Below are 22,292 nucleotides of genomic sequence, written 5' to 3'. Positions count from 1 at the left end.
TCTCTGCCACTTACATCTGTGCAAGAGCAAAGCCTTGGGGCTGCGAGCACCAGGGGAGCCACCAAAGCCCTGTCCTTCAGCAGGAACCACTCTTCTACACCAGGGACTGAAACAGCCTGGAGGCTTCGTGCATCTTACGTAGAGGACAGAATTAACCCTTAAATTGACCTTGGCAGGAGCCATTGTTCACACTGTGAAAAGTAGGCAGGACAACGGAGAGGAGAATCAGCACATTTGGCAGTGTCTGCAAATGAAATGATATTTTGAAGTGTCTCTGAAGGGGACAACAGGGAAAGTCTTCAGAGGGAAAAGAAGTTGCCAGATGATAGCAGGAAGGTGGAAGTGGTGGAAGAATGGCCACAAGCTTTTCAGAGCCAGCCTAGCTGTTCTGCAAGCTCTGAAGATTAATCCTAGAGGTGCAAACCATCCTATATCTTCTCCTATCCTCACACACGAGACACCAGTTTAGGGAACTCTCCTTAGTGGAGGGAGTTCTCATCTCATTCCCAGTTTTCCCAGTAGGAAAAAGCAAACTGACCCAGGATTACTAGCGGAGGTTTATTGAACAGAGGTGGGTTGTTCCCTAAGCCATCTTGCTGTTAACTGCATTGCATTAAAATATACACAGATAACTCTGAAATCAGTAATTCTGTGTCCTTTCAAACAGAATAAGGACATAGTCACTTATTAAGAAGCTACAGTGCACAGACCCAGCTCCGTGCTGACTACCAGGGTCAGGGCTAGTAGATTCCTCTGCAGGACTAGTATCTGCAGCAAGGAACAACTCATGGCAAGCACATCACTGCAGGTGGTTTAAGATGTGTCTTGGTGGTTAGAGAGAGCTGCTCACTGGCTTCAGGCAAGCAAACGGGAGATTTCTTCTTTATGATTGATACATTTTGTCTTGAACTTTATACACATTTTAAAAGTGGGAGTGGGTAGCAAGGGTGAAAGTACTTTACATACAGCCAGTCCTTTTGAGAGGTGATGTTCAGCGCATAGCACAACAACTCAGTGAAGCAGAGAAAGTGCACTAGCAGTAAATTAGCGTGTCACAATGATTTATCTCAACTCCTGCAGAGGCAATTTAACATCATTTCAGTGACAGTGTATCAAGAACACACAGGAATACACTCTAGTGTCAGCGTAACTTTTATTTAATTTATTGCTGTCAATATGTACAGTAAAGGAAGACCCAATGTGGCTACCTCCTGAATACAATATTTCTGTAAAGTCTGATGTTGTGGCTTTTGATGGTAATAGAGCAAAGGTGCTGCACTCATAAGCCACAGGGTGATTTTCCTAACTGCCTGAATTACAGATACGCTCCCTGGCTGTCCTTTTTTCTGTCCCTTCCAGCATCACTTAATATAGACCTTGTAACTGGAAAATAACCAGAGATTATGTGAGGATAGCATAAAGAGAATAACCAGCTCTAGATTGCTTTTTCACAGCCCTTCAGCCTTGCAGGAGCAAGACTTCATGTGTGGCTTTGCAGTGCACAAGCACAAGTGGAGAAAACACAGAAGGATCAGGTACATTGAGGAGAGAGACAAATTATTTTTTCCTATCACATCACCTGTGATCACAAAAATGTCAGCCTTCAGTGCTGGACCCTCTGATTATATAAAACCTCCCATTGCGTAGCAGAAGGATACTGGTCAGTAACTGCCTGAAAAGCAAAGTACAGACTGTGCCTTCAATGCTTTTCCTCTGGTCACACCAGAGTGACTCCCTCCAGGAGCATCACACTCTCTCAGTACGCTCCTCCACCCAGCATCAATGCCCCTCCTCTGACTGGCTTCCTTCCACAGCTCCCTCCCCTGACTCATCCCTGATTTCTCCCTAGAAACAGCACTGAATTGGTAGGGAATGGCTTAAGAGGCCAGAAGTCAAAGCCTGGGACTGGACAGCATCACAGTCTGCATGGGACAGGTAAGCAGCTACACCGGTGTCACTGGACATATGTAATACCCAGGGGTACAGCCCTGAAAACCCCAGTAAATCTGCACTTAAGAGCCCCTGAGCTCTAACTGTACCTCTGCTGCTACCTGCATTCACCTTTGTGTCATTTATACCACAAGGACAACAGCATCACTCTGAGCATGCTTGTCACATTCCCTGTAAGCACCCCACAGCGCTGTTACTGTAGCATGGATAATTATTAGCCAGCTGCTTGCTTCAGGAAGGTGGGAGAGGCTGCAAGGTTTCCACAACAAAGTGACTTCTCTCCTGTAACATACAAGGTGACCACATGCAGGGCCACTCCTGCCCTGCAATAACCACATGGTGAGCATCTGGGAGGGGACGGAGGCCAGCCAGAAACCCACCTCTGAAAGAGCTGTCCACAGTGCCTCTCTCAATCCAGCCTTGACTTGCCAGAGGTCCCAGTTTGACCAAGATAACCTGGATGGCAATGAAGAGGACTGGTAGAGAGCAGTATAAAGCCTTGGACACCGGCTATTCACTGCAGCACATACAGAGATGACCTTCCCCAGCTCCACAGCCCTGACTGCTTGCTGCTGGCAATGTTTAATTCTCCAAGTGACAATGCGTTTTTTTGCTGTACATTCACCCACTTGTCCTCCAGTATGTTTTACAGGAGTGATGAGGAAGCCATCAGAGCTGAGTCAAAGGCTCCTCCACAGTGAATCTGCCTATAGATAACGCCTTCTGCAGCACGTAGTTCTGCTCCTCCTGGCAGTGACACAGCCAGATGTCCCAATGCAAAAACAGCGCTAAGGTGGTCCCAGGATGTTCTGCCCACAGTCAGCACAATGCACCCCTCCCTCCAGCTTGTATCAATGCCTCTGAGTTACCTATAAGCTCTTCTCTGCACATGATCCTCCTCAGAGCCAAATCCACAGCATTCTTCAGGTTGTCTTCACCTTGCATCACTACTGTTTGCTTGAAATGATGTAGCATCAAGAGATTGCCCTGTGTTTGATATGATTGCCTTTGCTCGGGAGGCTGGGACTGCCATGGTCTTCAGGAAATGTGCCCCACCAAAGTGCTGATGACTGGGGCTGTGCAGCGAGCTGTTTCCTAGAGGGGATCAGGCAGAACAGGGTAAGCTGTGTCCGATCAGGGAAGTTACACAAGCTGGAGCATAGGCTGATAAAGGGCTTTCAGGGAAGCACTTGTGTTTGGCAGATAGACTAGGCAGGAAAGGAAAGACGAGGCACTTCCTAAGCTTCGGCCTGTGGTTCACTTTAACACCGACCGTGGTATCTTGGCAAAACATGGCTTAATGTAAGCAGCTGAAGCAAACAGATCTGGAGTGATCAGCAGAGAAGGTCTGCCAGGCTACAGGGAGCATTCAAACTAAAGCAAAGCCGCTACTAACTGAGGGAATTGCCTACACACAACTTTCCCCCACTTTCCCCACCACAGGGAAAATCTCTCTTCTGACCCTAGCGCCCAATGGCTTCATCTTTGCGGAGCTGAACAGCAAGTTGAGATCAGAAGGCCCCTCCCAACAAAAGTCACTTTTCATTCCCCGAGGCAGAATCCTTTTGCGACCTCATGATTTGATAGAGAGTTTCCCTGAAGTGCTGATCCCGGCTCAGCCTTTTGGCTGCTTCTTTCAGCCCTTCAATGTTTTCAGCTTCTGCGTGCGAGAAGATGAAGGACTGGGACTGCTTCACTGAAACAGGAGCAAAACAGAAAGGTCAGCACTTGCAGTCAGGGACACAAAATGAATGACAACAGTTTCACTAGAGCACACGAGCTATGCGATCAACGCAACTGAGAGCCTGGCAAGGGATGAGCTAACCATTGCACTCTAACAACTTCATCTTACTGTTTTCAGAGGAGGAGAACATTGACAGCATGGAAACACACTTTTCTTCCTTACAGCTGCCTCTGATTCAGAGTTCTACATAGAATCTGATTTAACCTTGCATGTAGCCACTCTGAGCACTGGATTGGACAATGTCCAGGTGTCCCTTCCAACCTAACTCGGTTTATGCTTAAGCATTCAGATTAAGTCAGCTTTGAGCATGTGTTTTTTTAGGAGCCGGGGACCATCACAGCAGTTACCTATCAATAGACATGAAGAGACCAATACGGAGACTCACTGCCTGCTCTCTCGATAAGGAAGCTCCAAGTTTCTCTGTAGCTCCATTCTGCTACTAGGGAATATGAACCACATTTGCAGACCTTACTTGTCTGTCAGCCCCATCTGTACATATCTGCTCCTGCAGGATATAGAGGAAGAAGCTGCTCAATACCTACAGTCATTCCATGAAGCACTGGCTCTCCGGCGGTGGAAGCGGCAGCTCTTTATGCGACGAGTGGCAGCCTTGTGGATGTACACAGAGTTCTTCATGATCACGGGCATCTTGGCCTCCAGCTCAGCATTGCGGATGCACTCTTCAAAGAACTCTGAGGAGGAGACACCACTGTGAGCAGTGATGGGAGACACTTCAAGCAATGAACCAGTCATGAGGGACTGCACTCGCTGATGGGCTGAGCCAGGTAATGATGGTCAATGCTTCCCTAGATCTTCACGAATAACAATTCATGAAGCTCCAGAGCATCATCAGAATGAACAAATTCACAGTGACAAAAACCCTCCAGTCCCCAACTAATGCATACTCAAATTATAGAAAGAACTGCAACCATCCATTCCCCATCAATCATTCCCACAACTGCTCATGATTCAACTGCCAAAAGCCTCTGATATTATGATAAAACTTCTTAGCTCTCAGATATTAGCACATACATACATAACAGGCTCCATGCAAAGCCTCGTGTCCAAACTAATTGTCATGTCTTCTGCCATTCCAGTCTTGCTGTCCTCCTGCCTGCTGCTGGCCCCTTACTGTTCAGAGGGTTTGCTGATGCACCTCAACTCCTGCTTGAAAGGGCAGGGCAGAGCTGCAGGAATCACTTGGAAGGACTAAGGCAATCTGTGCTGGGACTGACGTTAAAGGGACTGCTGGTCCCTCACTTTCTCTAGTGTTTTGCTCATTAGTACATTTTCATTCTTCTGAAGAAAACATCTCCCAAAATCTAAGATTGGAAATTAATGTCAGGAAACATTCAGTGCCAGAGGTTACTCACTTATGCCCTGTGCAGGTAGCTCAGCTCTAGCTGAATGCAGAGCTCAGCACATCCACTTTAGCTCTGTTTTCCTACCATGGCTCTGAGCCAGTGGGATAAAGTTCAGAATCATGCCCTTTTGTCTCAGTTTAGAAATCTGATGTAGAAACTACTGAATAATACTTATTTTATCTACATATATATATAAAATTTATAAATATGCGTGTATATATAAAACTGTTACACAAGTGTTTATACTTACAAAGGTAACAGTGCTCAGAATGCCACAGGAATTTTTTACTTTTCTGTATTGACCCAATACATTTCACTGAAATGAAGCCTTAACTGCACAGATACAGCATCTTCATAACAGCTTCCCTTTGCACTGTACTTGAGGATGGAAAACAAGCAAGACTTCACCCAATTGAAGCTACTAATGTCAATTCCCAAACCTGACTCAGGCAAGATGCTAGGGTAATGCCCCCAGGCAAAGATACAAGGATAAGCTGTGAGGAACCCAAGTCTTACACCTGACCTGTGGACTGCAGTTGTCACAGCACAGCAGTGCTGGGCTGATGCAGTGATTCAGCTCTGATCTGATCTGAACGATTCAAATTTCACCCGCTGAGTGACCTACCAGCACGTTCCTACAGCAACCACAGTCCTCCTTAAACTGCTGATGTTCTTGTAACCAAGACTGAGAAAAGACTGTATTGAGGGGAATCAAGGGACTCCTCCTAACTCAAACCTAGTCAGTCATTACAGCTCTGCCACAGCTTCCCTGTTTGACATTTTGGAAAGTATTTGCTTATCTCTGCCCCTAGGTTTGTCTTCCACCCAACATTTGAGGGCAAAACACCAGGTGCCTGCATAGCACATTCTGGCCTCTCGAAAGAGAGGTATGGTTGAGGTACAAGGAGTTGGGAAAGAACATTATGTGCAGCTTTGCTAATTTGGGAATTTATTGCTACCCATCTTCCCAGACACAAAAATATTTCCTCTCTCAGATCTTGCTGATCAGTAGAGAGGATGGATGACTGACTGACTTCTCAAGTTGCTGACATCTGCTTTCATCTTCTCCTCTTTCTCCTTGTTGCGATCCAGAGAATTTAAACCTTGTTCCAAGCTCTGCAATGCTTCCTCGGCTTCTCTCAGTCGCTTCTCCAGATCCATGCGCACCTTTACCTCAGCCTGAGGAAGAGAATAAGCATCGCTGAAAAACAGCTTGCATCTCCATAACCATCCTGCTAACTCACAAGGTCTGTGAGGGACCCACCAAGCAGATGAAAATGAACAGATAACACTAAGGAAAACCAATAAAAATATTGTAAGACTACATGAAAGTTGTTCCTCATGTCTTCAGACAGTATGTGAATTTGAAGTCCAGATTATTTTAATAATTCGCCTTTACTCTGACTTCAATTTTCACAGCATCCCTCTCATCATCTGAACTATGTGGAATCAGAGATGGTATTTCAACACATGGATTTGTGCTTATGCAAGTACTTGCAGCTGAGCAGGAACAGGACATCTTTCTAGCGGAGATGGATTTGAGATAAAGGCAGTCAGTTTCCACAAAAGGGTGTAGAGTACTTGGTTTCAGAAACAAAACACAAGAAAAGTTCAAAATAAAGGGTAACATCAGTAGCAGCTTAGTAAATGAGAATAACTAGTAGAGCTTAGGTCAACCTAGCTTTAGTTTGGCCAAGTGGAAGGGTACAGGATAAGAAAATCTTGGAGATGCAAGAAAAAGAATTGGGGTTTTTTGGACAAAATATTTGTAGAAGGAGGTTCAGTGTCAAAGAGCCAATAATAAGCATAAACTTTACATTATTTAGATTAAAATAAAATAGCATACTTTGTCCAACTACCTTTGCATAGATGACGGTATCTTCCATTACTGAGATAACAAAAGAGGGCTGGTACCTCACCTGCATTCCTCTGCTTTTGAACTTAAGTTCATGCAAAGGTTCCTGAAGATTTACAAATCTTAAGATTGATTCTCTGAGCACAAGCAAGGAGGGAATATTTCTGCTTAGTTCTGCAATGTCCATATTAGCATTTCTTTGAAATAATCTTTATTCTTGATTGTGTCTACTTTCCTCTTACTTTCTTTCCCTCCTTCTGTCTTTAGATGATGCTTTCATAGTAGCAGATGAAAATACTTTTTACTGAATCAGTTATTCAGGCCTCAGAATGAGAAAGTAAATAGTAGGTGTACATAAATACAACATGGAAACTTCATGTGTTACTTCATTATATGAAGCATAGCAAATGAAGATTTGCAACCACAAAATGAAAAGAAAATAAAACCAAGTCTCCCACTTGATAGAGGATGAACTGAAAGGGAAAATGAGAGAACCCTGGGCCCAGGGACAGCAATGTGTGACATACACAAGGGATACCTTGAGGTCTCTCTCTGTCTGCTGCTTCTCCGCAGTCAGCTCCGAGAGCGAGTTCTGCAGCGCTTGCGACTGGGAAGAGTAAAACTCCCTCTCCTCCTCCAGTGCTCGGGACCGCTCCTCGTTCTCCTTCATCCTAGTGCACGGCACAGCAAAGGAAAATGACCAGTCCCACCCCAGCACAACTCACAGGTAGGAAGGGGCTCAGTACTGTGATGGGAGTGCTAAACTACCTGGCTGCCCTGAGCAAAGAGGTGCTAATGGCAGCACTGTCTGTGTTACACTTTAACATAGGCATTGCTAGAGAAAGCCAGGTGGACAGTTCTTGAATGGAACATTCTCAGCCCCGAGACGAGGTCCAGAAGCACCAAACACTTCTTACGGACAAGTCCATAAATGCTTAAGTGCCTAAAGTGCCTAAGTTCTGATTTGAAAGGAGCAAGCCCAAGCAGCAGCAACAAGTTCAGCTGTCCTGCCTCACTATCCCCTCTGAAGTGTTTATAACCTGAACTCCTGCCACGGGAACCAGACAACCTTCCAGATTTGTGTTGTGTGGGTAACCAAAAAGCAAGTCAGCAGATAGTCATGTCATTTGGCACCACTAAGCCTGAGTAGGGCAGAAGTGTCCTCTTCCCTTTACTGCACCCAAGAATGGAAATTATAAAGCACCTTGCCTCTCTGCAAGCCTCAGGATAAACAAGGGAACAGTTTGAAGTTATTCCAGTTTTAAGCCTGGAAATATTTAGCCATATCCTTTCTGATTGCCTCCCACCTGTGAGGGGGAAAACTACCTCTTTTCCCACCAACCTCTTCAACACTGGATCTCACTTGTCCCACATCCCTGTCTCTGGCACCAGCATAAGAGCCCCTGCCTCACTTTACCTCTTCTCTGCCAGGAGTTTCTCCTCCAGAAGTTGCTGCATCTTCTCTTCAATCTGTCGCAGGCTGCAGTGCAGGCCCCAGATGGGGCTTTGCTCCTTGCTGGGGCTGGTTGAAGGTGGGAGCTGGCTCTCATTTTCTTCCAGCATCTCTAGCATTTGCTGCTTTTCCAGGGAGAGCTCCTTGAAGAAGGGCAGAGATTGTGAGTATCAGCCAACTCTAACATTTCTGCTCCTCTTCCTACCTGGCTTCTCCCTATTGAGTCCCTCCATCCTTACATCCACATGCCTCATTCAGGTTAAAAACAGGAATAACAAAATCTGCTTTTCATTTCATACCTGCCTCACAAGAAGCAAGCCTCCACCATAGCCTTCACTATGCAAGGGAGAGTGAGACCTGCAGGCTCCTTTGACATGATATGCTAGTTTGGACCCAGCTCAGGGACTGGACTCTTGTGCATCACCAATGCAAGCACCTTCCCTGCCTTCTCTCCTCACCTTGCTCCTCAGTGTGAACTAGAGGCATCCCCTTTGTGGTACTTCTAATTGCGCGTAATAGGACATATCATGCCATTTTCCTGTGAAGTGTTCGGTCTGGTGTGCTACTGAGGCACGAATGGTCCTTCCCTAGCTTCCCAGTTCTTTTTCATACCCATAACTATGGGTAAGGAGAAGAGATCAAAGGAACATCAGCAACAGATTTTTGGACAAACTTGCAGGATCTGACACGAACATTAAGGATGACATTGAGGCTTCAGAAGGCCAGCTGTGTGGAAACTTCACAAAAAATATACATTTAGAAAAGCCACTTTCCACCAATCTACTAGACTCATACCAAGTAAGGAAAGGGTTTAATATATCAACACTCCATTTCCTAAATTCCTGTATGGTACATGATTCTCTGGGAACCATGCTCCCTTCTGTGAACATGGAACACCTCTCTGCCGCTCCAATTTCCACCAGGACTTAGGGAGTTGCAGTTGAAAAAACAAAACAAAACAAAAATCAGAAAGCTATCACAGAATTATCGTCATGTTGGCTGGAAGGGACTGTTGTGTAGGCTCTAGTCCAGCCTCCTGTTCCAAGCTGGTCTGTCAGCACAGCAAGATATGGTCAGCTGTGGCTTTCTACTGTTGAGTTGTGAAAACCTTCCAAGATGGAGGCTCCTCAGCCCTCTCTCACCTCACTCTCTGCCTGTCTGATGAAAAGTCTCTCTCTAGTGTTCAACTTGAGCTTCCCAAACTGCAACTCATGGTTATTGTCCTACATCTCACCACCTGGTACTGCTGAGAAAAGTTTGGTTCTGCTGGGCTCTGTGCCACTTCTAGTCCTTTTCTGCAGGGGATTTTGACCTTCCTATCAGGTACCAAACGAAGCTGTTCATCCATGCAGGACTTAACTCTGGCACTAGTGGATGTTAGATCCATTCCACGAGACAGCATTTATTTTCAGCTCTGGTCAGTTCTGATGGATTGTTCCCAAAATGCTGTCATTCAGATGGGAAAAGCAGTCACTCACCTCTAGGGTTTTCTGTAAGGACTGTGTCAGGCTTCGCAACTCTTTCTTTTCTTCCTCCACTCCTTTAAGGGAGCGGGCTGTGAGCTCTAGCTCCCTAAAGAAGCAGAAAAGGTGATAGCTATCGCAGGGGAACACTAGACCCACAGACCGCGCTCAGACTGCGGAGGCTGTGGATCTCATAGTGCAGGACCTGTGACCGGTGGTTGGTACAGGCAGCCCTAGGAGAGTCAGGAGCTTGCCAGGAAGCATCACGCCTTGAACAGTCCAGGAACTTCACCATGCCTCCTGACCGTCAAACCAAAGCCAAGCGTTAGTGTGCTTCTCTAGCAAGGGCAGGGCCACGGTTGCAACTGGAAGAGCTCAGACTGGGCAGTCACCTCTAAGCATTTGTAGGTCTATGAAACAAAAATCGTTTGTAAAAAATCACACTGGCTTTTCTGAGATGTTATTTTGGAAGTGAAAAGGTAAAAAAAAGAGGGCAATGGCAAAACATGCCCTTTCAACACTCAGGGCAAAGCACTTGGATCCTTCCCGTTCTAAATACTTTTACTGTTCATATTTTGCATAGTGTAACTCTTAAAATGACAAAATAATTCTTGGTGAGGCAACTTCATCATCCACCCAGTGTCATTCAGCTGATGGTGGAAAACCAGATTCAGATGCCTGGAGCTCACATGGCTGGTCAAACTAATTGCCTCTGAAATCCTCTAGCACCTGTCCATTGCCATGCTACCCTGACTAATCTGGGTTTGCTCATGTCCAAGCCCTTTGAAAATGAAGTTGCTGGAGCCCTGAATGCAAAACGAAACTAAGCTGTATTCTATAGCTCACATAAGTGATAGCAAATGGAGGTAAACAGATCTCAAGAATTCCTGTTTTGGTCAATATGCACAAAATAGGTTGATTTTATAAACTGTTTTGATTCACCACCACAGTAGCATTTCTGCCTAGTGTGGGAGTTTGTGTCCTTTTCCTGGCCTGCACAGTTTGCCACCTTACCGTCTGATCTGCTCCTGCTCCAGCCGCAGCTCCCGTACCACCTCTTCAAACTGGTGCTTCTCTGCTTCCAGGACCTGGTTCAGACGCTCGAGTTCCTGGACCGAAAGAGAAGACAGGAAGGGACACGCTTACAGTTAGGAAAGGCTTTCCTGTTAACAATGCCTAGAACTTCTAACCTGAGCTATGTAGAGCCACGGGGTGTCCGATTCCACCACACTTTTGTCCAGGGGTAATTAGAAGAAATTGAACATTGCTTGAGGATTTCCAGACACCCACAAGTCCCAGCCAGGCTAGCAGGCACCTGGAAATCCCAGACATGCTCCCTGCACAGATCAGCTCTGCTGCACATACACAGAAGGTACACAAAGCCGGACAGGGATGTGACAGCGCCAGCACTGCTGCACCTGAAGTGTGATAATTCTACTCGCTCAGCCCTGCTTCCCATCTCCAGGGGATGGGACAGGAAAACACAAACTGTGCAGTTACAGCTTTGCACAGTTTAATCAGTCTGTCACTGTGCTAATAAAACCATGCTTAAAGAGCACTGAATACCACAAGCTCTCCTCAAGCAGTGAAACAATCTCTTCCCCAAGTCTAGAGGAAGCCGCTGTACTGAGACCTACTGCAGATGGAGGGAGACAGGGACAAAGTATAACGAGGGTGCTGCTCCCAGCCAGGTCCCCTTGCAGCCTTAGCTGCTAGGCAGAACTCCTGCTGCAGGCCTAGGCAGGTCATGAAACAGCATTGATGCCAAATAAATTCATAATAAGACTCTTGCTCCACGGTGCAGATACATGGTTCAAGCTGCTTTCCCAACATACTGGTCTGAAGCCTCAGGCTCACAGCAGGTCAGATCGCCACACTCAGTGAGCTATATGTTAATTCCTTCACCAGTAACAAATGCCTTCAGACAAACCTGGTCCCACCTTCTCTTTGTGGGCAATGGAGATACCGTGTGTGGCTTTGCAAGAGCAGAGCTTTGTTGCAGGGTCTTTAGACAAGGGCATGTCCCTCCCTCCCTTTGGCTGGGGGGTTGTACAGCAGGCTACCTCACCAGAAAGTGATGTTTCCCTGCAAAGGCAGAAGTAGCTCAGCCCTAAAGGGGTGTCCAAGCCACCTTTGGACTTTAGCTCTGCAGAAGTGTACACAAGAAAAAGAGACCCAAGAAGCCTAGGTCAGCATTGCTGTCCTCTGCTAAAGAGGGGTGACAGTCATTTTGGATTAACTGGAGAAGAGAGCATGCAGCAGGTTGCAAGATTGCAGTGTGGTGGTCTATATCCACGCAGGCTTTCCTACCATGTAAAAGGACAACTGATTTGTAAAGCTATGTTGCAATAACTTTATGATGATTCTACAAAAAACAGTATAGATTTGGTGTAAATATGAGAATGAGCTACTTTTATTATATTAAGTAAATATAAGTTAGGAGCAGTTTGGAAAAAAAAACAATAGACTTGATAAACTAAGGTATAATATGGGAGCACTCTCTTGAGTTTTCCCTAGTACACATTTATTATTCTCCCCATCTCTAGTGTGTCCAAAGAACAAAACACATTGCTTTTTGCTGCCCCTTGCTTCTCACAGTCTCTTTCACATCTCTACACTAGAACAACGCCAGGGCTGTTTATTTGCTTTCTAACTGGGAGACAGACAAGATCATTGCCAGAGTCCTCTTGAATCTACAAAATAGCAAGTGTTTAATTCAACTCAGTGAATATGAATTTAATGTGATCTCCCTCCCTGGTCCTCCTGGAAACATAATCGCAAGCACACTGCATGGAAAGTGCCTGGGAAGGGGAGCGGGGATACACCTCCAGGACCCACTCCATGCCATGGCTCCTATTCCTCTCTTCATCCACAGGGTCCAGAGGTTGGTTGGAGACTTTTCTGGCTCTGTAGCCTCCCTCCCTGAAACCTGGTGTGCTCTCAAACTAACAACTCCCAATCTCCCAGTCCTGCCATATGGAAGATGAAGGGACTTGGCTTGTGAGGAACACTCACCTCTTTTTGCTCCCTCTGCAGACACAGCTCTTCTGTTTCTTCCATTAGCTTATCTGCCAACACACAGACACATAAAGGTCAAATGCAGAGAAAAGCAATGTATATCCTGGGGATATTTGTGAGTGTGAAACACTGACTGGAGCTTGAAAATACAGCGTTCCCTGTTACTCCATGTGATCTGGGAGGCTCCAAAGGCTGAGAAGACACTAATGGGATGTTCTGTAATTTCCCTCCTGCCAAATAACTTAATGAAACTAAATGACCATATTGTTGTGTACTCCTTCTAAGGTTTCCTCTCAATGTTCGTAAGGAGCATTAACGAACTGACCGTCGCCATCCTCTGTCTGAGTCAGGAAAATATCCTTATCTCTGCTTCACACATGAGGAAGCAAAGGCACAGAAAGGTTAAGTGGGTGCAGAGGATCGCAGCAGTGTCAGCTCTCCTCCTGCAGCTCAGTGTCCCATCCCTACTCGCCTAGCACGTCGCCTTCTCCTTCAGCCCCCTGGACATCACTGCCAGCTCCCTATTGTCACTTTGGGATGTCCCAGCCGAGCCCAGAAATCAATCCCCTAACTTAGCCAAAAAACTTGTGGCTGTGAATAGTTCCCCTCAAGATCAGTTGCTCTTATCTACTGACAAGGACACATTTCCACCAGACACACTGTGACCTCATGTATGCACGTTCTGCCACACTGACCTTTAACAAAAGCTCTGCCTTAGGCAGCTCTTAGTCATGCTAACAGGGAGCTAGACAGAAACACACTCCTCCTAGTTAAGCCTAGGGCTTAGCTCCCAGCTCTGCTACCCAGCTGCCGTGTGAGCACAGGCAGGTTCACTGTAGCACCTTGTAAGTCTTCCCCATATCAGGTGAGGAGGACGCTACCAGTTTCCTTTGTCCTGGGGACCTGAAGGGATGACTACTGCTGGCGTATTACTACTGCTGGGAGGAATGCAGAGCTCTACCTCCTGCCCACAGCAGGGCTCCAGGAGCCAGAGCAATAGTGTTACTAGAGCTGTGCTAACCACCGCTGCTGCCTTCCCACTTTCGCCCCTTTCCTCCTTACCAGGACCCAGCCCAGAGGCGCTGTGATTATACAGAGGCTCTCCCACCTTCCCTCTTCTGCCCTTCCTGGGGGTGGGGGGCAAGCCCAAGGCTAGATGGGCTAAAGCAAAGTCCCTGCCTGAGGGAGAAACGCGGATCCCAGCTGGGTGGGGGACAGGTGGAAGGCAACTCCAGTGGGATTCAGGGCATTCCCCAGAGCAGCGTTTGCCTTTTCCAGAGAGCCTTGACCTGCTGCCAGGAGCAGTGCCTGACCTCAGAGCTTCACTACAGGACAGACACAGATCATTGAAGGCAAGGCTAAAGAGGCAGAAGCCTCAGCAGTTATACAGGAATAAATAGACAATTGCTGTCAAAAGAAAGTAACCAACTGTGACCAGCTCTGAATGTTCTTGTCATGGATGAAAGAACTCAGTGAAATATATATTTTTATATTCCAAATATCTCCTGTTTGCCACAAAACGTGTATTCCTCTATTCCTCCATCACCTTGTCTTTTATTGAACTGTGGCCCTCTTTAGTCTCTTAGGCTCTTTAGTCTGCTCTGGTGGTGGCAAAAATAATGTCTTGACAAAACTTTCCTCTTTCTAATTTTCCTCCTGTTATCCCCAGGATACATTCCCTGGTGAGCAGCTGAAATTAGCACATGCAAACTTCTCTGGGGCCACAAACCTTTGTACAGCGCAGTCATCAGGAGCTGCAGTACTGCAGCATTCTGGCCAAAGCATGTTCTTCCTTTCACGCTCCACACAGATGTCCAGATCTTACCTTAGCTTTTTCATGTTTTGACTCCCTTCAAAACCTAATTTCAGCTGCTGACTACTCAAAAAGCTTCAATCAGTAGAAGTCAACAGTAAAAACCTGTAGGTGCTTGGCTTGACCACATTGACAGCTCCAGAAAAGCAAAATGGATATTTTGGTGTTTATGGCTTTTGGAAGTAAGAGTTTCCTACCTAAATACTCCTGTTTCTCCTTGGCCAGCTGCAGTCCTTGGGCTTCCAGGCTCTCGATCATGGCTTCTCCTAGCTGGGCATTCTTCCAAGTCCTAGGGAGAGCAGACACAAAGCAGACAATGTAAGAGAGCTGAGAGTCCCACAGAGCAAGGCAGGGGACTCAGCCTAGCAGCCTACCAAGGAATTCAAACACACAGGCTCTCATCAGTTAGGACAGTAATTCTCTATTTTTTTTTTTGCTGCACAAATTAATTGGAGATATTTTCCTGACATTTAATTTTTTTTTGTTGTTTTTTAAATACAGGAGCTGTACATCAAAACTGCACAACTATTCAATCTTTCTTTTCCAGTATTTTGGAGATTCTACACTGAGCTTAGTCTTAAGAGCTCACCAGACCAACCCAGCACATGCACAGCCTCCAACTGCAACAGGATGTACCTGGAACCCATTAAATAGATCCCAGCAGACTTTAGAACCAGATCTTAGCTTTTAACTCAGCTAACTTCTCATCTGACAATGACACTGTCTTCTGCAGCCTTTCCAATATTTTGCTGCTATAGCCACTCATCTCCCTCAAACAGCAACCAGTTATTGACTCCTTCCCATAGCCTTCTATCTTCAGCCTTTCTGGTGTCCATCGTCCACCCTGGAACAACTCAATCCCTCCTCTCCTAAATTTGTAAGCCACTAGGATTTGGTGTCTCGCTGTACACTGTGAGTTAAGCGCCTCTCCCTGTAAAAATGACAAAGAACCACAGATAAAAGCCAAACAAGATGCTGGCAAGTACAGAGAGTTAAAGGAAGCAGGCATATGCAAAGAATGCCTTGTGTTACTGTAGGACCATTGGCCAGAGGATCTCAAGGTCCCTTGAACACATTATGAAACTAAGCTGCAAAAAAGGCCTGTGGAACAGATGCCCATTACTGATTGAATTTATGGACAGGGTAGGCTTTAATACAGATGTTAAATACCAAGGACAAGGATGTACAAATCAAAAACAGAACCAGAAATAGTTTGCTGCTCACTTCTATTCATTTTCCATTAGAAAAAAAAAAAGTACACATATAAAATACATAAAACACAAACATAAAGTTCATCCCAATCTCTATATATATAGGTGCACATAGAGGAACAGCAATTGCTGCCCAGAAATTCTGCCATCTTTGTTAAATCCTAAGGGAGCTTATTAATATTAAATACCTATAAGCCTTCCTGTACCAGGCCTCTTTGTGGGCCATTTGAAATTGTATCTTTTTGGAAACCATTAAATTGGCAACCTCTTACAAAACAATTCCAAGGCAACCTGTGCTTCGTCTCTTACAAAAGCCAGACAAATACATTAAACACACATCACCCCAGGGACCAGGCAGCTCACAGCTCCAGCAGCCCAAACACTGCCTTGCGCTCTTTGCAGACAGCTGGGTTTCTTTTCAGATAATGAGCACCTAGGATATTTCTAAAATGCAGAGGAAATTAGAACGCTAATTAAAAAGGTGATGTTTTGCCCACAGGTAGACATCTTCATCTTCAGTGAGAAGGTGTGAGTGTGAATGTGTTTTTCCACTAACATTCTCTGATACAGGATGAATCTCATCTCAGAGAAACCAACAGCAAACAGCTCAAGGCAGGAGGCGCGCACGACAACCGAGTCTGTCATATGATTACTTGAAGGGTTTCAAAACGGCCTGTAGCCGTTTATTTGATTCACTTTTTCAGTGCTCCCTCCCTCCCCCATGCCTGACAAGATGTTTTCCTGTCTGTAACTCAAAGGTTACTACACCCACTGCTGTGAAACTTGGAAGATGCACCCATACCACTGTGTAGCATTTAAGCGTTTATTCCTTTTATCTGCTGGAACCAGTGCTGGTGTGTAAGCACAGTAGCAGGGAGGTACAGGCTGTTACTTCAGCTGAGGGACAAGCAAGTGCTTTTTTTATTTCGTACTTTTTACCAAGTGAGTTTTCATCAGAAAAAGCCACATTGCTTCAAGTGCTGGAAAGCACAGGGTCAGGAGGCTCCTGGGACAAGTAGAAAGTACCGTTATAATAGAAATCTGAAAAAAAAACCCTATGCTGTATAGCATCTCCATTTGCTATACAGCTCAAACATCGCCTGTTGCAGTCTTTTTGCAGCACTGGGAACATCTCTCTAGCTTTGCCTGCATTTTATCTTTCTTGGGAGCATCCACAACCAATTTTTGGAGATACTTATCACTTCATGGTCTGCAGGACATATGTACTATGTTACTTGTTTTGTGGTCGGTTTTTTTCCCCACTTTGCCCACTACATCCACTTTTAATCAGTGCAAGGAATGCTGCTATAGACATGGAGAGTGTACATGTGCCCCTCTGCCCCATTAGCAGCAGCAAAAGCCTCTCTGGATGGCAAGAGTCAGGGCTTTGCGCATTTCCAGAAAGCTTTCAAGATCTGGCAAGTGCGGTAAGTCCAAGCCACAACACGGTAGGAGGGTTGAGAGACCATCAACTCCCCTTTGCACTGAATAAGCAGTTTCCCTACCAAACCAGGCAGCTTGGAAAAGAGTGAAGAGCTGCAGTCACTAAGCAGACTGTGATGGTGGAGGCAATAAGCAGTTGTGCACCCCCCCACCCCAGCCCCAGATGTAAAGAGGCAGAAAAATTGAAACAAAAGGAGAGAGGATAGAGAACACTTCTCATCCTGAGTTCATTTTTTCCTCTTTCTCTTTTCCACAAAATCTCAGTCTATGGACTTGGAATTTTTTTTGAGGGTGTTGTTTTGTTTTGTTTTGTTTTCCTTTGGTGGGTTTTAAACAATGAAGGAGACTGTAGGATGATCACAATAAACTGTAAGTGCTGCAGTGCCATCGGCACTACAATCTCTGTCTAGGAACAACAGGGCACTAAGACAGGTTGCCTAGAAGATTTGAGCTGTGTCCTTTTAACTTTCCTATTCACTGCAGATCAATTTACCAGCCCATGCTGTGCCTTTCTGGCTGCTGCCTGACCCTGCCAGCATAAATCACGTTATCGGTGCTACTCCTCACACGCAGGCTGTCATCAGCACTGATTAGGGCCAGCACTGGAGCTGCATCGCTGCGCTGCTCTGATGCAAGAACAGAAGCAGAGAGGGGAGGGAAGGGGGTGTCTGGGGCAGATTTTCAGCTAGGTGCAGGTAGTCTGCTGTATGATAGCAGCTGCTGTTCTGAACTCCAGTGCTGGAATACTGAAGCAAGGAGGAGAGAAAAGGCTGGCTCTGTGAAATAAGCAGCTGTACGGGGCTTGCTTGGGAGAACTCCTCCTGAGCTGTGCTGCCACACTCCTTCCCTCCCATACACACCTGAAAGGTTAATTTGCCCCCCAAATTATTGCCCTTGGCAGTAGTTGAGTTTAACATTGGTGAAGACAAATGCAGGCTTGTGCTATCAAAGAAAAAATTCCAAATTACTCAAGGGCTGAATCTCGGTCCCTCCTCCTCTGCAGTGGCCCAGCCTGCTCGTGCTGAGTGGGTGACAGACCTCTGCCCTGGGTCTTGTGTCCCACAAGGCTCATGCTCCCATGAAGCTTTAGCAGACAGCTTTGTGTTGCAGTTCATGCCCTACGATATCATACAACACCTTGCTCCAGCACCAAAGCCAGGCTCACTGCAGCAGCGCAGAGCTTGGCTTGAGCTGATCCACCCTAACACTGTGTTCCCCATGAATTACAAACGAACATTTTCAGCCTCATAGCACTGGAATTGACTGAGATACTGCCTTTACCATGCACACACTGATACTAAAAGTTAAACTTGCCTGAAAGAGCAGCTTTTGTCCCTGCAGCCACAAGAGACCACATACGCACATTGTAATGCAGCCAGGAAGGGCAGAGCAAAACACTCATCGCTTCAAGCCTCAGAGCTGAATAGCAGGCTCTGCTCTACAGTCTCTGGAAGTTTCTACCTGGCTTGGGAAAGTTAAATCCCTGTTTGAGTGTTACATCTTCTTGCATCTGCTGAGATTTAGGAAGAGTCTGCTCTGGTTTTGCAGGACAGATACTTGTTGTACTGTTAGGCTCCTGCGTGCTGAGGGATTGGAGAGCTGGTGGCCATCAAACTGCAAAACTCTCCAGCATTCTCAGCAGACTATGAACTCAATATTGTACTCATACAGCAATCAAACCCTTTGACCCTTGGAGGTGAGCTGGAGATGCTTTGATAACACCTCCTCCCCCGGGATTTAGCCTGCCTCCGCATTTCAGAATTAAACTGTCTTGAGAGGCCAAATTCTGCTGTTGTGTTGAATGCCCTGGGCAGAAGGGATGCACACCCCACGGTCCCACAACTGCTTCAGAGCTGTTACTGACATCTCGCCATGGCCGGTGCTGCTCAGGAGAGCAGGGACGGGCTGGTGAGGTCTCTGCTCACCAGTGGGGTGTAGAGCCACATGGGCAGCTGCGTAGTCTGGTCCTGATTGGAGCTGAACTACGACACCTCTGTCAAGCCCATGGACCTTGCTTCCCATACAAAATGGACCCAAAGAGCTCTCATTCAGTCCCTCCTCTCTGAGGCAAGAGAGCAGGACAGCAGATGCCACTTGGTTTATCAGCATTTGGCGGATGACAGTTTGGGGTCATTAGCAAAGAGTCATGCTGCATACCACACTGCACACCAAGGGGGGAGGCTTTGTGCCAGCTTTAGAGCATTCCCCTTCAGGGAAAGGATGGATCCAGGAGGCAAGTGAGGGTCTCACTAGGCTTGGGGAGCTTGTCTGCCTCCCCATAGTCCTTCTAAGTCAGGCTTCTTCCTCTTTATCTTTTACATATCTACAGAGCAGATCAAAGAGAGTAAGGAATAGAAAGCAGCTTACACTTTTCCAGACTCCTGTAGCATCTCCAGCCACTGAGCCTGCTCAAACTCTGATTCAGCTGCTAGAACAATGTTACCCTAGAAGAGGGGAGGGGAGGGGAAAAAAACCCAGATTAGAGAGGCTGGTGCCTTACGCGCCTCTGCGTGCTCAAGGCATGAACTGAACACAGCTAGCACAGCTATGGCAGCAGGAGAGCCCACCACAGGCCTCCACCTCTGCAGGAGGTATCACAAAGGAGCAAATATGACCCAGGCCTACTGTACGTTGGAAAGAGATGCATACGACAAGTGGTCATGGTAGGAATAAAATGATAGGACAACATGAGCTCTAGGGCTCCTGGATATCTGAACCAGCCTTCTAGTATCATACGACCTGCTGTCAGAAAGAGCAAGTTTCCTTGTTGGTTGTCAAAGGAGGAGGAGCAGCAAAGCCTTGAGGGGACTTGGGATGCTAAGCCACCCTCTCTCTCAGGACAGTCTGCCCAAAGAGGGTAGGCATACCTTGGTGGGGTGGGAAAGGCTGCCAGTCCAGCTCTGCTCATCAGCTATAAAGTGTTCTGTGGCGTTTGGGTGTTTTTGAGAAGAGGTCTACTTACATGGAAGTCTTCATGAGAGATCTTTATGGCATAAGGCATGTTGGGCTCATCTTTGGGCTCCACGATGCAACCTCCCAGGGGTATGACACCCTGGGGATAAACCAGAGCACTCCAATCAGTCAGCAAAATTAAGTATAACTGTTAACTAACCAGGAGCTGAACTTTCACCCTTGGTCACTTATGGGCCCCTGCCCTGCCTTGGCTGTCCCAGGAGGGGCAATACACACAGTTCCTGAAAAGCAGAGGGACCCACAACCACCACCAGAAGACCTTCCAGTGGTATCTGAAAGGGCGTAAAGGTGGCTCTCCTGCATTTGGCTTGGAGGGAAGGCTGCTAGCCAGAACATGGAAGTGAGAGCTCTTTTATGAAGGAGAAGGTGATCTCCCAACAGGGACAGACGTTGCAGAGTCACACTGTGGTACCATGAGAGAGGCTAGGCATCCATTACAGTCACCACCAATAGGTCACCACCACACATGTGCTGTGTGGGCATGGATGGGTGGCCTGCTGCCATTAACCAGGCCATGTGAAACCAGCACCTTTGGAAGCACGTGCGCTTCATCAGCCTCCAGCAACTAGAGAGGACAAAAAGCAGACTCAGGGCACAGAGTCCCCCTGTGAGAGCTCGAGGTGGCAGAGCTATGGAGGCTGCTTCTCAGGGATGAGGGCACGTGGATTTGCAGGGGCTGGCTGCGACTACTTACGAGTGCAAGTATTGGTTAGGAATGAACAGCAAACAAAGCTGTTAGCTCCACCACTGGCTTTGCCAACAGTATTCTCATAGCTACAAGATTAGTTAATTAAAAGATCATGAAAACAAGGGAATACGTCTACTGTCAGGTAAAAAAAAAAAAAAATAATTCATGTACTTGCTCTTAAGGAGACTGAAGAGGTACTGACATGATTCTTGCTTTTTTTGAGGCTTCCCTGGATCTGTGAGAAGTTTGTGACTTACTTGTTCTTCACTTGCTGGGCCTATGGAGTTGGGGGAAAGCCAGAATCAGAATAATCCCCTCTTCCATGCAAACACTGCTCACCTTGGGATGGATATTGAAGTATTTATTGCTTTCAAAACTCTTCTTCTCACTTTCAGCATAGTAGAGCAGGAAACTTTCCTTAATGATGAAGAACCTTTAAGACAGAGAAAGGAAATAAATTCTGCTAGAACAGAGGTCACGGTTCACAGCACAAGAAAATTTCCACCTAACTAAAGCTGCTTTCTGTGCAGAAGAGTTTACTATTCCCATCTAAGCCTAAGGTGAGGTGCCTCACTTCTGCTCATAGGCAAGAGCTAGTGCTCAACACTAAGTGCAAGATCAGCGCTTTGTGTGTGCAGTTTACCACAGCGTGCACACACCAGTGCTGAAGGCAAACCATAGCACCATTTACTCACAGGGGAACAAGACAGCGGTCTGTTTCCAAGACAGGAGCACAGCCAAAGCCTTTTGGCATCTTAACCTGTCCACACTCTATCTAGCTCATGTCTTGGATTCAATCTATTGGAAGAGACCTGCTCCTTTTTTTAAGGGTCCCTCTCACATGGGCTAAGGGCAACTAAAAGTTTATTTTTGCAATCTAGTCCCTGCCACCCTCTTTCCTCCCATGTCGGCATAAGCCAGAAGGGAAGTGTTTCCACAGTGACACTGAGTCATACAGCGGGGAGAGGCACAGGCTAGCATCCCCGAACAACTCTCGAGGCAAAAGATTGGCCACGAGAGCACTCAGGAGCAGAAATAAATTTTAGAGATATTTTTAAGCAGAGCTCCTGGCAAAGTGTCCTGTCATTGACCTTTGTAAATACAAAGGAAATTGAATTTTTTTTTTTCCTCATATGAGAGTCACATTAAAATGTGCCTTGTTCTGCTCAGTTAGCCTTAGGAATGCTCTGATGAACACCCTGTAGCAGCCAGAAGATATCACAGCTTCTGTAAACCAAGCCTCCAATTTACCAGAGCGCGTCCTCAAAATTGTGATTAAAGGAGTGCCACTTTCAGCTTATCTGGATGTTCAAAATG

General features: G+C 46.4%; 1 protein-coding gene across 2 annotated transcripts in view; it reads right to left on the bottom strand.

Moving 5' to 3' along the window:
• Window positions 1–1,163: 1,163 nt before the first annotated feature.
• Window positions 1,164–22,292, bottom strand: part of PLEKHD1 (pleckstrin homology and coiled-coil domain containing D1) — a 28,361-nt gene continuing 7,232 nt past the window's right edge. Inside the window, exons 3-14 of one of the 2 annotated variants that reach the window (XM_086748666.1) lie at window positions 21,315–21,408; window positions 20,277–20,366; window positions 19,682–19,758; window positions 14,858–14,949; window positions 12,845–12,897; window positions 10,844–10,938; window positions 9,845–9,938; window positions 8,331–8,509; window positions 7,452–7,584; window positions 6,093–6,237; window positions 4,233–4,386; window positions 1,164–3,646 (exon numbers count right to left, since the gene is read on the bottom strand). In XM_086748666.1, coding sequence (XP_086604792.1) covers window positions 3,604–3,646; window positions 4,233–4,386; window positions 6,093–6,237; window positions 7,452–7,584; window positions 8,331–8,509; window positions 9,845–9,938; window positions 10,844–10,938; window positions 12,845–12,897; window positions 14,858–14,949; window positions 19,682–19,758; window positions 20,277–20,366; window positions 21,315–21,408 — 1,249 coding nt within the window. In that variant the 3' untranslated portion in view covers window positions 1,164–3,603. The remainder of the gene's footprint in view (window positions 3,647–4,232; window positions 4,387–6,092; window positions 6,238–7,451; window positions 7,585–8,330; window positions 8,510–9,844; window positions 9,939–10,843; window positions 10,939–12,844; window positions 12,898–14,857; window positions 14,950–19,681; window positions 19,759–20,276; window positions 20,367–21,314; window positions 21,409–22,292) is intronic. The other variant, XM_010123155.2, reaches the window with a different exon arrangement.

The sequence above is a fragment of the Chlamydotis macqueenii genome, chromosome 5 (assembly GCF_036417535.1).
Source record: "Chlamydotis macqueenii isolate bChlMac1 chromosome 5, bChlMac1.mat, whole genome shotgun sequence".
Classification (NCBI taxonomy): Eukaryota; Metazoa; Chordata; class Aves; order Otidiformes; family Otididae; genus Chlamydotis; species Chlamydotis macqueenii.
This window is presented reverse-complemented; position numbering and strand designations above follow the sequence as displayed.